The sequence below is a fragment of the Ascaphus truei genome, chromosome 20, assembly GCF_040206685.1.
Source record: "Ascaphus truei isolate aAscTru1 chromosome 20, aAscTru1.hap1, whole genome shotgun sequence".
NCBI lineage: Eukaryota > Metazoa > Chordata > Amphibia > Anura > Ascaphidae > Ascaphus > Ascaphus truei.
The window spans coordinates 31,287,667-31,303,111 of NC_134502.1; the positions used below are offsets into that span (position 1 = coordinate 31,287,667).

The following is a 15,445-nucleotide window of genomic DNA, read 5'->3' on the forward strand; positions in this document are numbered from 1 at the left end:
TTTTCACTAATGTACAATCTGAGTGCTGTGGGTTTTTTTTCTAGTTATTATACAACATACTATAGATAGACCTTGAGTGCTGTTACATAGGGGGCTCTACTGGACCACAGACCCCTTTTTGGGACTAATGTTTGCCAGTGTTTTCTTGTTCGTTCTACCCTTCCCCCTACTGCACTGTTCACTTCTTTACCATATATTTAGACTAATTAGGAAGTGCTGGTGTACCATTTGTTGTTGTTTGTGTAAACTGGCAGGACCCTGGGGAAATTAGAAAAGGTTGTGTGTTTATTGGTTATGTTATCTATATATATATATATAAAAATGAAAGTTGTTTGATTGTTAGTAGATGTGGGAATTCTCATTGGTCTGTCGGTCCGCTCGCCCATGCCCCGCTTCCCCCACGGCTCTCATTGGCCAAGAGGTACGCTGACATCACGGACACACCTACTCCACTGTGACACACACAGACACACACAGACATACTGCCACAGAGTCTCACCCCTGCAGACTCACCATACCTTGAGACTGTCACCCGAGACTGGGAAGCCTAATACCCTCGGAGACCCTCTCCCTGCAGACTCACCCTACACACCTGGGATCACCCCTGTGGAGTCACACACCCACCTTGGTAAGTTTAACCCACTAATCACACAAACCGCCTTTGCTGTCCACCCCCCACCCCCCCTGTTACCCGCTTTCACAAATGACGACCTCAAAACTCCCCTTACAGTCACAAATCACTCCCTCTGCCTTTCCGCCCACTCCGCGCTCACCAGCCCGATTACTGTCTGCACCGCTACTGCCCACATCTGGGCCCATCATCATCACCCTGTCGCCCGCTCCACGCTCAAAATTTCCGCATTCCCGCATGCTAACAAAATGGCCGCCTTCCCGCACAAATAAAATTAATTGTCAACCTTACTTACCACACTTCATGCATCAACATTTCAGCCTTCCCAGAACCCCGCCCGCTCCCAAAATGGCCGCCTTCCCGCCAAAGACAATATTCATTGTCCCACCTAACTTACCACCCATCCTCAATCAAATTTCAGCCACCACTACTCTGCAAAAATGTTCCGTTTTTGTCCCCCCCCAGCTCCGTTTTTGTCCCCCCCAGCTCCGTTTTTGTCCCTCCCCAGCTCTGTTTTTGTCCCCCCCAGCTCCGTTTTTGCCCACCTCCCCACAAACACAGTGACAGACAGACAGACAGAGACGTGCACACACAGAGACGCGCACACACACGCACAGTGACTGACACCGTGACTCACACACAGTGACTCACACACATCCCGAAACCATACCCCCCGGAACGTGGAAAAATTGTCTTCCACGAAACCGGTCCCTGGTGCCGAAAAGGTTGGGGACCGCTGCACTAGCGCGCCTCCGCCAGTCCAGGAGGGGGGGGGAGGAGGGAAGTAGGAGAGAGAGGGGGGGCAAGCCCACACATACTGACTGTAACACACACTGACCGACACACGCACACGCACACTGACTGACACGCACGCACACACGCACGCACACTGACTGACACACACTTCCCCCCTCAGTCAACTCAGCTGCCAAACACATCCCAGCTGACACCAGGAGGGGGGTAGGGGGACGGAGCTGTGAACGAGGGGGGGGGGGGGAGAAACAAAGTGTTGAACGGGGGTGGTGGAAATCGGAGATGTGAACTGGGGGGGGGGGGGGGGGTAACAGAGCTGTCTATTACTGTGAACAGGGGAGAAAGAGAGGGGGAGCCAGAACATTAAATCCCGGGCAACGCCGGATACACACACACGTAATAGGAGAAGTTATAGGGAGGGGTTATATGGGGCAATAGATGGAGTTATAGGGAGCTGTAATTTGGGGTAATAGGAGGAGGTTTTGGTGGCATTTATATGGTGTAATAGGGGGAGTTATAGGGAGCAGTTATATGGTGTAATAGCAGGAGTTATAGGAAGTGGTTATATGGGGCAATAGGAGGAGTTATAGGGAGCAGAAATATGAGGTAATAGGAGGAGTTATAGGGAGAGGTTATATGGGGTAATAGGAGGAGTTATAGGGAGTGGGTATATGGGGTAATAGGAGGAGTTATAGGGAGCGGTTAAATGGTGTAATACGAGGAGTTATAGAGAGGATCTATATGAGGTAATAGGAGGCATTATAGGGAGCAATAGGAGAAGTTATAGGGAGAGGTTATATTGTGCAAAATTAGGAGTTATAGACAGAGGTTATATGGAGCAGTAGGAGGAGTTATAAAGAGGGGATAAATTAATTGAAATATTAAAAAGGAATTCCTTTATTTTACAGTATATAAGATTAAAATTCAATTTTATTTCACAATTTCAAATTGAACAGTACGAATGTCCCACTAATTTGAGCCCTAAAATATCTGCTTCTCCAACCATCTCCACCAGCTATTTTTAGAGACATCACATCACAGGCTTAAACCCCTCCCAAGACCTTCCCGATTTAATGTAGACCAACTGGAGACCCTACATTGGGAAGCTGAGAAGAGAGAAGACTCAGTTTCTACAGCAGGAGAACTGGACGTCATTGAGGGCCGTGTCATCTCCGTCTCCTTGGTAGACCTGCACCTTGGTGCGGATGCCACAGATCCCTATTTTGCAGGACTCACTCCAGCCTCCGTATGACCCCCACGAGTGTCCAGATCCCTTGATTACCGATTGGTCGGAGCACTTAAACATGATGTTGGTGGCGGCGGCATTGTCGTCACCATACCCTCGAGGTGGCTCTGCTCTCAAGGAGAAGGCGATGAGGAATCCTGTGTGACACGAAACAGTGGAAGTCCATGAACCCCAGCTAAGAGAGAAGAAGGAGGATGTGGTTAGTGGTGAAGAGGAAACTTCTGAGGTGCTTTTGCAAAGGTGGCCTGACCTGTAGGACGGGGCACAGGTCTTTACGTGAGGTCAGACCAATTATCTATATCGTGGCACCGCCCCTGTCAACCGTCCTTCTGGGGAGTAAAGAGGATCTCTAATAGGGTGAGAATAAAGGGGATTTCTAAAAGGGTGAGAGTAAAGGGGATCTCTAATAGGGTGAGAGTAAAGGCGATATCTAATAGGGGAGAGTAAAGGGGATCTCTAATAGGGTGAGTGTAAAGGGGATATCTAATAGGGGAGAGTAAAGGGGATTTTTATCTGTAAATATTATCATCCCCTCCCATAATCTCCAAGTGATACCCCTGTCTACAGTATATACCCGAGCACCCTGCTATCCTCCCAGCTGCCTTAATTTCCCTACCTACTGTATACACCTCAACATTTTGCTGCCCTCCGCACTGCCTCAACCTATCAACCTAATATATGTTTGGAAACCTCTGTACATGTGAAGAAGAGACAGATGAGGGTTGGAAAGCTCTGTACGTGTAAAGAAGAGACCTGTGAGGTTTGGAAAGCTCTGTACATGTGAAGAAGAAACTTGTGAGGTTTGGGAAAGCGCTGCACATGTGAAGATTAGATCTGTGAGGTTTGGAAAGCTCTGTACGTGTGAAGAAGAGACCTGTGAGGTTTGGAAAGCTCTGTACGTGTGAAGAAGAGACCTGTGAGGTTTGGAAAGCTCTGTGTATTTGAAGAAGAGACCTGTGAGGTTTGGAAAGCTCTGTACGTGTGAAGCAGAGACCTGTGAGGTTAGGAAAGCTAAGTACTGTACACGTGAAGAAGAGACCTGTGGGGTTAGGAAAGCTCTGTACATGTGAAGAAGAGACCTGTGAGGATAGGAAAGCTCTGTACATGTGAAGAAGAGACCTGAGAGGCTGTGCATGTCCTGTGAATGACTTACTCTCCTTCAGCAGACTGGACTGAATATTCCCCATTGTTGATGCTAACACAGTGCAGCCGGATCCCGTTCAGAGACGTGTCATCACCAAACCACTGGAATTTTTCCACCTGTATCAGGAAGATCAGTTACAATGCATCCATCTCATATACAGGTATAAGTGCTCATAACCCCTCAACCCAGATTGCACCCCTGAGAAAGCTCACATTGTTGAGTGAAATGCAGCGTAGGGTAGTCCCTACCTACAGGGCCACCGACAAAGGGTGAGCCGGGCCTGGCCAAAGGTCGGGCCTAACTTGCAGAGCCGGCCAACATCAGAAGCGTCCACCTCGTGAGTGAAAGGCAATCCTTGATCGGGATGCACGAGTACGGGAGCTGACACGAAGGCCTTCTTCAGTCTCTCGAATGTCTGAATAGAACCAAAGCCCAGGATCGTCTCCTATCTGTAGCAACGCAGTAATAGGTGCTACCACTGATGAAAAGTTTGGGATAAATCTCTGATAATAGTTAGCAAAACCCACGAACTGTTGAGAGTCATTGGACGAGGCTAATCCACCACCGTCTTCACTTTGGCTAGATCCATGGCAAGACCAGTGTCAGAGATGATGCATCCCCAAAAAGACGTCATGAACTGGTGGAACTGGATTTTTCCAATTTGGCGAATAGGTGGTTTTCCCATAATCTTTGAAGCACCTGTCTAACGTGTCCCGAATGTCCCAGTACGGTCTTGGAGAAGATCAAGATATCGACCAGGTAAACAATAACGTATTGATCGAGGAGATCTCTTAAAACGTCATTTACGAAGTCCTGGAACACCGCGAGTGCATTGCAAATCCAAAAGGCATCACAAGATACTCATAATGTCCGTCGCGAGTGTTAAAGGCCGTCTTCCACTCATCCCTGTCATTAGGTCACTTTGCCCCTACGTGGGATTGACCCTTTAACCCATTAAATGTAACCCATTAAATGTATGTATTTTCCTGTCATTTGATCACTTTGCTCCTACATGGGACTGACCCTTTAACCAATTAAACACGCCCCTGTCATTAGGTCACACGTGGGATTGACCTTTTAACCCATTAAACACGTCCCTGTCACTAGGTCACTTTGCTCCTATGTGGGACTGACCCTTTAACCAATTAAACACTTCCCTGTCATTAGGTCACTTTGCCCCTACGTGGGACTGACCCTTTAACCTATTCAACACGTCCCTGTCATTAGGTCACTTTGCCCGTACATGGGACCCGTCCATTAACCCATTAAACACATCACTGGCCTGACCATATGATTCATCTAGGGGAGAATCTAATAGGGGGCGTAAGGGGATTTTAATAGGGGGAGAAAGGATAATCCTAACAGGGGGAGTAAGGGGGATTCTAATGGGGGGAGTAAGGGGTTTTCTAACAGGGAGAAGTAAGGGAGATTCTAATGGGGGACTAAGGGGGATTCTTACAGGGGGAGTAAGGGAGATTCTAATAGAGGGTGTGAGGGGGATTCTAATAGGGGGAGTAAAGGGGATTCTAATGGAGGGTGTAAGGGGTATTCTAATAGAGGGTGTAAGGGGGGTTCTAATAGGGGGAGTAAGGGGATTTTAATAGGGGGTTTAAGGGGGATTATAATAGGGGGAGTAAGGGGAATATCTAATAGGAAAGGTAGGGGGATATCTAATTGGGAGAGAAAGAGTAAAGTGGATTATTTTTAATAGGGGGAGATAGAAAGGAGTATTCTAATAAGGGGGAGTTATGTAGGTTATCTAATAGGGGGAGTAAGGGAGATTCTAATAGGGGGAGTAAGGCGAATTCTAATAGGAGGAGAAATGGGGATTCTAATTGGGGAATTTAGGAAGATTCTAATAGGGGGAGTATGAGGTATTTTAATTGGGGGGAAAGGGGAATTCTAATAGGGACAAGTACGGATGTTCTAATGGGGGGAGTAAAAGGGATTCTAATAAGGGGGAAGTAAGAGTGATTCTAACAGGGGGTTTAAGGGAGGTTCAAATGGGGGGAGTAAGGGGTATTCTAATAGGGAGAGCGTACAGGGGTTTCTAATAGGGGGACTAAAGAGGATTTCAAATATAGAGAGAGAATGTAAAGGCAATTTTAATAGAGGGAGAGAGTAAAGGGGATTTCTAATAGGAAGAGAGAAATGTGGATTTCTAATAGGGGGGAGAGTAAAGGGGATTTCTAATAGGGGAGAGCGTAAAGGGGATTTCTAATAGGGGAGAGCTTAAAGGGGATTTCCAATAGTAAGAGAGTAAAGGGGATTTCTAATAGGGAGAGAGTAAAGGGGATTTCTTATAGGGGGAGAGAGTAAAGGGGATTTCTAATAGGGAGAGATAATATACATGGGATTTCTAATAGGAAGAGAGTAAAGAGGATTTCTAATAGGAAGAGAGTAAAGGGGGTTTCTAATAGGGAGAAAGTAACGTGGATTTCTAATAGGGGTAGGGTAAAAGGGATTTATCGTAAGGTGTAATATGTGGGATATTTAATAGGGGGGAGTAAGGGGGGGGTATAAGGGGGAAGAGTAAATAGGGTTTCTAATAGGAAGAGTAAAGGGGGTTTCTAATAGGGGAGAGTGGAGGGGGTTTCTAAAAAGGTAAAACAATGGTCATTTCTAATAGGGGGAGAGTAAAAGTGTTTCTAAAATAGGAGTTGTAGTAGGGGTAGTCGAGGGGAGTCTAATATTTCCCATATATAGCACTGTATGTATTTTCCGGTGTCAGGTAAACACATCCCGTTGTTTTATGGAAAATTAAAGGTGTTTTCTAATAGGGTGGAATAAAGGATCCATTTAATAGGTAAAGTAATGGGGATTTCTAAACAGGGGAATTCTGATTGGGGGAATAAAATGATTTCTAATGGGGGGAAATGAAAGGAGATTTATAAGAGGGAAAAGGGGTTTTGTCTGATATAAGATGGTAAAGGGGATTTGTAATATGAAGAGTTTAGCGCATTATTTATTGGGAAAGGGAATTTCTAATACAAAGATTAAAAAGCATCATTCGCAGTTTTAAAAAAAAAAGGAGTTTTTGTAGTAAGGTGCTGGCCTCTGAAGTAGTCTTCGAATAAGTTAATTATCTTATAAATTCTGTGCAGCAGGGACTCATTGTGCCAGCAAAATCCCATATACATCACAACATACATTGCCATGCAAGAAATAATATTGTTATTTTATATATATATATGTCTCACCTTGAGATTGAATCCTTTGACATGGAAACCTTCGGGACAATATTGATAATCCCCCCACTTCCCCCAAGGACCTCCGTTGGAGACACTGATGACTTTGGGATTCAGCCCGTGTCCTACTGAGAAGAGAGAGAGAAGGAGGAGGGATGAGACCGCCTGGAACATCATGGTGGGTTCTTGAGGAACTCAACTGGAGATGTCAAGAGATGTCAACTGTATTGACTATTTATAGACCAACCCATCCCAGAATGAGCCAACCCAATGCCGGATCTTCTTGAGTTTACCCCTCCCACCCAACCCCCCTTCTGGATTTAGCAGCAACCATTCTAACCGGTTGAAACTGGTGGGAGTAGATTTTTTGCCCAATTAGAAATCCCCTGTACAATACCACCATTTTAATTATTTTACTTTCTTTATAAGGAATTACAGCTGCTTTACCTTTTAAGACGTCCCTTTTACTCTTCCCCTAACGTAAATCCCTTTTACTCTCCCCCTAACAGAAATCTCCTTTACTCTGCCCCCAACAGAAATCCCCTTTAATCTCCCCCTAGCAGAAATCACCTTTACTCTCCCCCCAACAGAAATCCCCTTTACTCTCCCCCTAGCAGAAATCCCCTTTACTCTCCCCCTAACGGAAATCCCCTTTTCTCTCCCCCTAGCTGAAATCCCCTTTACTCTCCCCCCAACAGAAATCCCCTTTACTCTCCCCCTAACAGAAATCCCCTTTACTCTCCCCCTAACAGAAATCCCCTTTACTCTCCCCCTAGCAGAAATCCCCTTTACTCTCCCCCTAACGGAAATCCCCTTTTCTCTCCCCCTAACAGAAATCCCCTTTTCTCTCCCCCTAACAGAAATCCCCTTTACTCTCCCCCTAGCAGAAATCCCCTTTACTCTCCCCCAACAGAAATCCCATTACTCTCCCCCTAACAGAAACCCCCTTTACTCTCCCCCCAACAGAAATCCCCTTTACTCTCCCCCCAACAGAAATCCCCTTTACTCTCCCCCTAGCAGAAATCCCCTTTACTCTCCCCCTAACGGAATTCCCTTTTTCTCTCCCCCTAACAGAAATCCCCTTTACTCTCCCCCTAACAGAAATCCCCTTTACTTTCCCCCTAACAGAAATCCCCTTTACTCTTCCCCCAACAGAAATCCCATTACTCTCCCCCTAACAGAAACCCCCTTTACTCTCCCCCTAACAGAAATCCCCTTTACTCTCCCCCCAACAGAAATCCCCTTTACTCTCCCCCTAGCAGAAATCCCCTTTACTCTCCCCCTAACGGAAATCCCCTTTTCTCTCCCCCTAACAGAAATCCCATTTACTCTACCCCTAACGGAAATCCCCTTTTCTCTCCCCCTAACAGAAATCCCCTTTACTCTCCCCCTAACAGAAATCCCCTTTACTCTCCCCCTAACAGAAATCCCCTTTACTCTCCCCCTAACAGAAATCCCCTTTACTCTCCCCCTAACAGAAATCCCCTTTACTCTCCCCCTAACAGAAATCCCCTTTACTCTCTCCCCCTAACAGAAATCCCCTTTACTCTCCCCCTAACAGATATCCCCTTTACTCTCCCCCTAACAGAAATCCCCTTTACTCTCACTTATTAGAAATCCCCTCTGCTTTCCCATTATCACAATAATCCCAAACCTCACTATGAAGCCCCCAAGGGGTTTCCATTCCCTTTCACTATGTCCGTGTTATCAATCCTCTAAGAATTACCCTGTAACTCAGTCCTGCAGCCACTGCAGCCTTCTTATCCCGTTTAGGTCTGATCCCTTAGTGACGCCTTAATGAGAGCGGTGTCCCCGATAACCCCATAAAGTGATGAATGTGGCAAAATCCCACAATTAGATTTTATCTGAAAAGAATGGTCCGTACAACATAGGAACAATATGACCTAATGACAGTGAGGTGTTTAATGGGTTAAAGGGTCTGTGCCATGTAGGAGCAAAGGGACCTCATAACAATTACGTGTTTAATGAGTTGGATAACGAGAGAGAAATTGCCTACAAGGTTCACGACGACCTTGTGCTCGGTTGACGGGGCAGAGACAAAAGACAATGTGCAGCTCCTGGATGTTGGCTGGTGGAAGAGAGCCAGGGAAATGTAGACCACGAGTTGATTGAGCAGCACCATAAATAAAGAGCTAGAGAGCTTTCCCATCTCCCCATACGCGAGACCCTCCAGGAGACAAGATGCTGATCTTCTCCGGTCTCAGCGGCCCAATGGGGGAAATTGGTCGAGCTGGGATCCCTCAGCAATGTGTCCAGAAAAACTCCTAGCCGAAGGGTTCAGCATAAAGTGTAGGTGGGGTGGAAGATCCCAAAGACTGGTTTAAAGAAGGGACCTTTCCATTGGAAATTATGATATCCACCTCAGGGTCAGTGGAACAGTCTTTCAGGAACGATATTCGGATGAAACAGAGAAATGATTTTAATCATGGCTCTTTCCACTGTTTTATATCAAACACAGACCTGTCAGCTTCATCTTAAAGCCCATCGTGATAAATAGACACAAAATCATAATTGAATTATTATGAGTATATTATTATTAGTAAGAGAGACCTATTCTGATCAGGTGCAGAGGCAGCACAACTACATGCCTAGGGTCCCCTCTGTGTTTGGCGCATCAAGAGTTTAAAGAGGGTGGGATGATGCTGGGCGGGATATGAGTTGTATGACGGGGTGTACGTTTTATGTTGGGGCGGAGGGACCAGCGGCGTCACGAGGTAGAGGGCCTGTGACGCAGAGCATTGAGTGGCCGCAGCAGAACAAGGGGTTAACAGGAAGAGGGGGAGGCATCACGGGACAGACGGGAGGAGGCAAACCCCGAGGCTAGGTGTAGAGTTAATGGAGAGGCCATGAGGAGAGATGGACTGTTAGACGGGGAAGTTAGGGCCAGAGTGCTGGGGGAGAAGAGACAGTGATGGCACGGGCACCAAAGGAGATGAGTCTGGAGCTGGAGGAAGGAGAATGTAGGCAGCAGCTGAAGCCATCCTGTGAGGTTCTCTGTGGCAGCCAGTGGAGGCGGGTCCCACATAGGAGAGAGCAGCTTGGGGGTGAGCAATGCACCCCCCCACCCCCCAGGATTGAGGACAAAAGAAGACCTGCAGGTAACAGAGAAGGCAGGAGCAGCGTGAGGGGCCACCTCATGGTAGCAGAGGAACTGCGGCCTGCAGAGGGACTCGAGAAAATCTCATCCCTTATAGAGATGGATCCCATCAGGTGAGGGAAGGTTGCGGGTGGTAAAGTGGTCTGGGGGAGCAGTGCCTGATGGGTCTTTGGTGGCTGGTGACAGCGGAAAAATGGATATGGTGTGGAACTCAGTGGCACTGAGTGTTTGGGTAGTTGAGATGGGCATAGCACAGTTGTTGTGGCATATGGATAGCCCATTCCTGGTATGGTCGGAGATATCCACCAGGTAAGAGTGGAGGGGGGTGAGGAATGTAAGGGTCAATAAGAGATCAAGGAGGATAGTTAGAAGGCCAATGGCAAACTTTGGGGGAGGGAGTAGGCGGTTTTGCGCTTTGATCTGAAGGGCAAGATGACAGTTTTGTTCAGGGGTGATGGGGTTCATCTCTTAGATATCGAGTGCAATATCATCAACTTAAGTTTGCAGAGTGCCTTGGAGTAGGCGCTGGGCATGGTGACGGCCACAAGGCCAGTTTAAGGTGGTTAAATGCCCTTGCTCATGGCAGGATGGTGTGAATATAGCGTTGGGGACATTACCAGTTTGGCTCTTGGGGGAGGCCGTTGACCCTCGTGTGGTTGGTGGAGGCCTTTGTCGCTCTTGAAGCAGTAATGGCGGCGCCATACGAGGCGTAGCGGCGGGTGTGGGAGTGTCCTCCGAGTAATGTGATGCAATGTGTGTCATCAGGACGAGAGTAGCGGTGGCGATTTCCATATACAAGCCAGAGGCATCCTGGGGGCTCTCTAATGTGTGGTAATTCGAAGTAAACTGGAAGGAACCCCAGTGTTCACTGGTATACTTGTGTCACGGTGGACCAGAACTTATCAACACTTTTAATATTTTTGGGATTCTCGATTGAACACGACAAGGAGGCAAAATAAATTGTAATATATTTCCTTGCTAGACAAACACACGACAGCTTCAAAATACACATAATACAACATTTACTGGGATGGGGAAACAAAATAAAATGTCCTTTGCAGGAAAGCACAATGAATGCAGTCTCTGGTTTAAAGTCCGTTTGGCTAGATCGCAAGTTGCCGATCTAATATCTCCGCCAAATGAGGAAAGTTCATAAGAGTTCATAGGAATTCGTTCGGGAGTCGCCAGGGCTAACGAATTCCGGAGTTTGGGGTGAATCCTTGGTTGCGTTGTTATTAACCCCTTGCGTCCTGGAGCCGCTACCGCTGTACGCGAACAGAATCCTGGGCAAAGCTTGGTTACATCATGAATCACCCAGGGGATAGCTTGGCGGGCAGTTTTATAGGGTTCAAATTCCTATCTATAACATGCATGCCCAATCCTCTCCGTGGGAACATTTAACCCACCAATCTCCGAGTTGCCCGTAGTTTGCAAAACCGGACAAAAAGGCTTTCCGGTTTGCACAGCGCATGTGTTAGCTTGACACCCATGCGATTTAGCATACCTGGGTTACACCCCTTTACTGGCGACCCTTAGTCTGGGGTTTGGCCCCAAGGTGTGAAATGGCTCATGCGGACTACCGGGATCTGGCACTCAGCAACATCCTGGCCATTTTAAAACCTTGTATCTCTGAGGCTTTTTATCCCTACACTTCACTAGACATAGGCCTTGACCCCGCTGCCTACTACAGCGTCCGCTGTGGTGGATGCTGCACGGACGAGAGCCCTCGTCTGTGCAGCGTCCACCACAGTGGACGCTGTAGTAGGCAGCGGGGTCAAGGCCGTAATCGGCTGCACACGCCGCCAATCTTGCGGGCGCGCGTTGCAGCGGAGATACCGGGGCCTTAGCCTTACAGTCTCCCACTTAACAGGGGGTATTTGAAGTGTAGGAAGAAAATATCCTCAGCTCATTCACCCCCTGGAATATTTACATGCCAAAGGATTTTTCCCGGGCTTACAGAAAAAAACTGTTCCTGCCTGTACACTTTAAAACGTACAGTATTATACCCTTTATTAAAACATCATGTTCTGGGGGTGTCACAGCTGTCATTTTTATATGTGTGTGTGAGTGGCTTATTTATTGGGACTTGCACACCAAAAATTGCAGTGCTAGCTGTCTGGGTTCCCAAGTTAGCCTGCTTAATTGAAAGGCTTGCTCGTGGAAAGCTAAGTTCACTTACTTCTCACGTCAATTGACCGACTTCCCACGGCAATAGACTCTCTGCCTTTCAGGTTACGGGAGCTAACAAGGGGCTGATACATTTTATCTTAAAACCACTTCAAATCTAACAGCAAGATATAACTTATTCAATTTAACTTGCGGTTACAGGGTTGAATGCTTGAAAATGGATACCTATACTTCTAACAGACCTCCCATCTTCAGCCACGCTTATTCAATCAGCGCCGGCTTCGGCGCTCACAACACCATCTTGTGCCTAAAAATATTACAGCACACTTTGCATTTATTTCTTTTACTGCAGGCAGGGAGCAGCCTGCAAAATGGGGATAAAAAGGCTGGGACAGGGGCAAATACATCAGGGTTATACAGATACTTTTAACCCTTTCACTCCCAGTATGAGTTGGGGTTCATCAGCCGGGTATAATACCTTTATTAAAGATGGGGAAGAGGGGACAAAATGTGAGGCTGGGGAAGACGCACACACGTGTTGGCCTCGCATAAATAGAAAGAAATATAAAAAGATCACTTGTGAGCACATTCACATGTCTTAGACAGGTCTGCAACCCTGCCTTTCAACCATTATCACCTAGCATGCAGTGCTTCCACTGCAACAAGGGATTCTGGGAAATGAGCACCAGTGCCAATAGACACAGGGATAACAAGATGCAATGTTTGTTTGTTTTTTCTAGAGCTTTAAGCATTTTCAGCCACTGCTTCAGAGACAGTAACTCTTACTAAATCTGTAGATCGATAAATACTAGATAAAAATAATTTATCATCTACTGTATATCCAGGGCTTGACTGTCCCAGGAGACCACGCTTTTTAACACCCTGCTACCCGGATCCTTTGATTGAACAAAGCATAAATGATAATTTATGCACACAGGAAAAACACACACAGTTTAATTTACAAAATAACACGCACAAACACTTACGGGAACGGGGCCAAATGAAATAAAATGTTTCCAGAAAGAGAGTCCACGAAATACCGTCTCTAGGCATCAATTCCCAGGAGCGGGGTTGATACGCAAACAAGAGACGCAAAACGGTCTTTTGGTTAGGGGTGCCGCTTGCCGCCCCTGTATCTCCGCCGAAAGTAATATTTTCCTTCTGCCCTTGCAGAATTCGTTCACAAGTCCTTAGTTCTAACGAACTCTGGAAGCGGGGTACAATCCTTGGTTGCGATGGAATCGTCTCTGTACCGCGCGCTATACTTTCAGATGGAAAGCAGTTGAGCACACACCCGACAGCCTGCACAGGCTTATAAAACCCTCTATCTAGCCTATCTGGGTAATACACAGCCAATCTTGGCGTGGTTAGCAAATCCCCACCCTATGGCAAGGTTGCCAACCGTTTCTGCAGCCGGGCAAAGGGCTTCATGGTATGCCAAGGGTCATGTGCTAACCTCACATTTGACCCGCTTAGCATACCTGACCAAGCCCCCTCGCACGGCTGCAGGATGTATACCTTCCTAACGGATGTATCTAGCCATCTGCTAGGTAACTTGTTTATATCCACTTCCCAGCATTTAGCACTTTCACCGGGTCGGTACCTTTTTGAAATCCGGACTTTCCTAGATACTCCGGAGTCATCCTCACAGGGTGTCTCAGAAGTCCGGACTTACATTATGCATGACTCGCCCCTGGAATGTTCGATCATAAATTATCATAGTGAATCCCTAATGTATCCGCTGCCTTGCCTGGCTGAAATGTAAATGTCCCGGTTCCTACTGGTATAACTTTAAACTACCAAAATCAGGGCTATTCTCATTTATGCCTTTATATAAAAGTTTAAAGTATCATAAGCATACCTGTCTAAAGGATCACCCCCTAGCTCTCTGCATATAAAAAATCAGAGTGCTAGGACATTCCTAGCCAAAGTTAGCTATCTAATTATGTTTGGGCTGTGATGTGGTTTATTATTATTAACCTCCCTTACAAATACATTCAGTACAATAACAGCTAGATAATGCGTAGTTAAAGTCCTGATTCAAATGAAAACATGGCACTTGGGAGTGAATGCTAAGTGATAGTGTATAGCAAATATATGTTCCAAAATACCCCAACAGTTAAGCAAAAGACCAAGTGCAATATCTGTCAAGCATTAATATGCATCCAGTATGCACTTTGTGTCATGAAAGCCGCGGTTTAATATACCCCACAGACTATGATTGAGAAGGAGATATACAACCTGACTGCTGGAAATACAGGAGCAAGGTTCCAATGCATGAATAGCAGAACCGTCAGGTTGATAGAAAAAACTGTTAGTGCATGCTCCGTTTCTCCTGCCGTGACCATCAGTATGATGACGCCACTGTGCCCCTATTCTCATTTATGCCTTTATATAAACGTTTAAAGTAATATAAGCATACCTGTCTAAATGATTACCCCCTAGCACTCTGTATATAAAAAAATCAGAGTGCTAGGACATTCCTAGCCAAAGTTAGCTATCTAATTATGTGTGGGCTTGGATGTGGTTTAACTATTCCCTGGTCTGCGGTTTGAAGCTGGGACTTAGTGTTGGAATGCCCAGACCCAATCGATAACCGCAGACGCACTTTTCCAATTGACCTTAATAGGATGACGCGCCCACGTTATACATTGTTACAATCCAGAATCATTACATGCCCACCAGCCACGCATCCAATTCAACTTGCGGCTAATGCTTTCCCTTGCTTGTCTGCGGTTAGACAGCGATTCAGTGTCGCAATGCCGGGACTCACATAATGAGCACAAGCACACTTATTCAATTAACCCTTTAGACAGTGATAGAAGCCCCTTATTCCTAGCGGGCGCATTTTAGACAAGTTATTACACATTAACAGGACGGCAGCCAGCCCTGGGCTGCAGAACTGACACTCTACAGTTACTGTAGTTGACTCAGGGGCACCCAGCCAAGCATAATGCCTTTATTTCATGGCATGGGTACCCCTTCACCGTCACATTGACAAATTACCCCAAAAAGCTACTCGCCCCTGGTGCCGCCCCTTTTTTTAAAATAAAAATGGAATGCATTCTTAATAAGAGAAATTCTGCGTCTCTCCGCACCGTTCGTTCCCCGTTTAATTTTCCCAAAACAATCTGCCACCTCTGCAGTGCCACAAGGCTTCAATTCTTCATCAGGAGTAAGAAACTGCGCGGACACCGCGCCCCAGATCTTCCATGAAAAAAACCAGAGCAGTGCGGCA

General features: G+C 46.5%; 1 protein-coding gene across 1 annotated transcript; it reads right to left on the reverse strand.

Moving 5' to 3' along the window:
• Positions 1 to 2,439: 2,439 nt before the first annotated feature.
• LOC142471183 (vitelline membrane outer layer protein 1-like) lies at positions 2,440 to 9,468 on the reverse strand. Its single transcript, XM_075577972.1, has 4 exons — positions 9,444 to 9,468; positions 6,975 to 7,090; positions 3,784 to 3,890; positions 2,440 to 2,805 (listed from the first exon to the last, which is right to left on the reverse strand). The coding sequence occupies exons 1-4, from the start codon at positions 9,466 to 9,468 to the stop codon at positions 2,508 to 2,510; spliced, it is 546 nt and encodes a 181-aa protein (XP_075434087.1). The 3' UTR covers positions 2,440 to 2,507.
• Positions 9,469 to 15,445: the final 5,977 nt, after the last annotated feature.

Bases quoted from the DNA above. Each gene is read 5' to 3' on its own strand.
- LOC142471183 (XM_075577972.1), bottom strand. From the start codon at position 9,468: ATGGGCTTTAAGATGAAGCTGACAG. The intron at 3,891-6,974 runs GTGAGACATATA...TTCCTGATACAG, and splicing joins TCAAAGGATTCAATCTCAAG to GTGGAAAAATTCCAGTGGTT. The intron at 2,806-3,783 runs GTAAGTCATTCA...CTTCTCTCTTAG, and splicing joins GTCCAGTCTGCTGAAGGAGA to CTGGGGTTCATGGACTTCCA.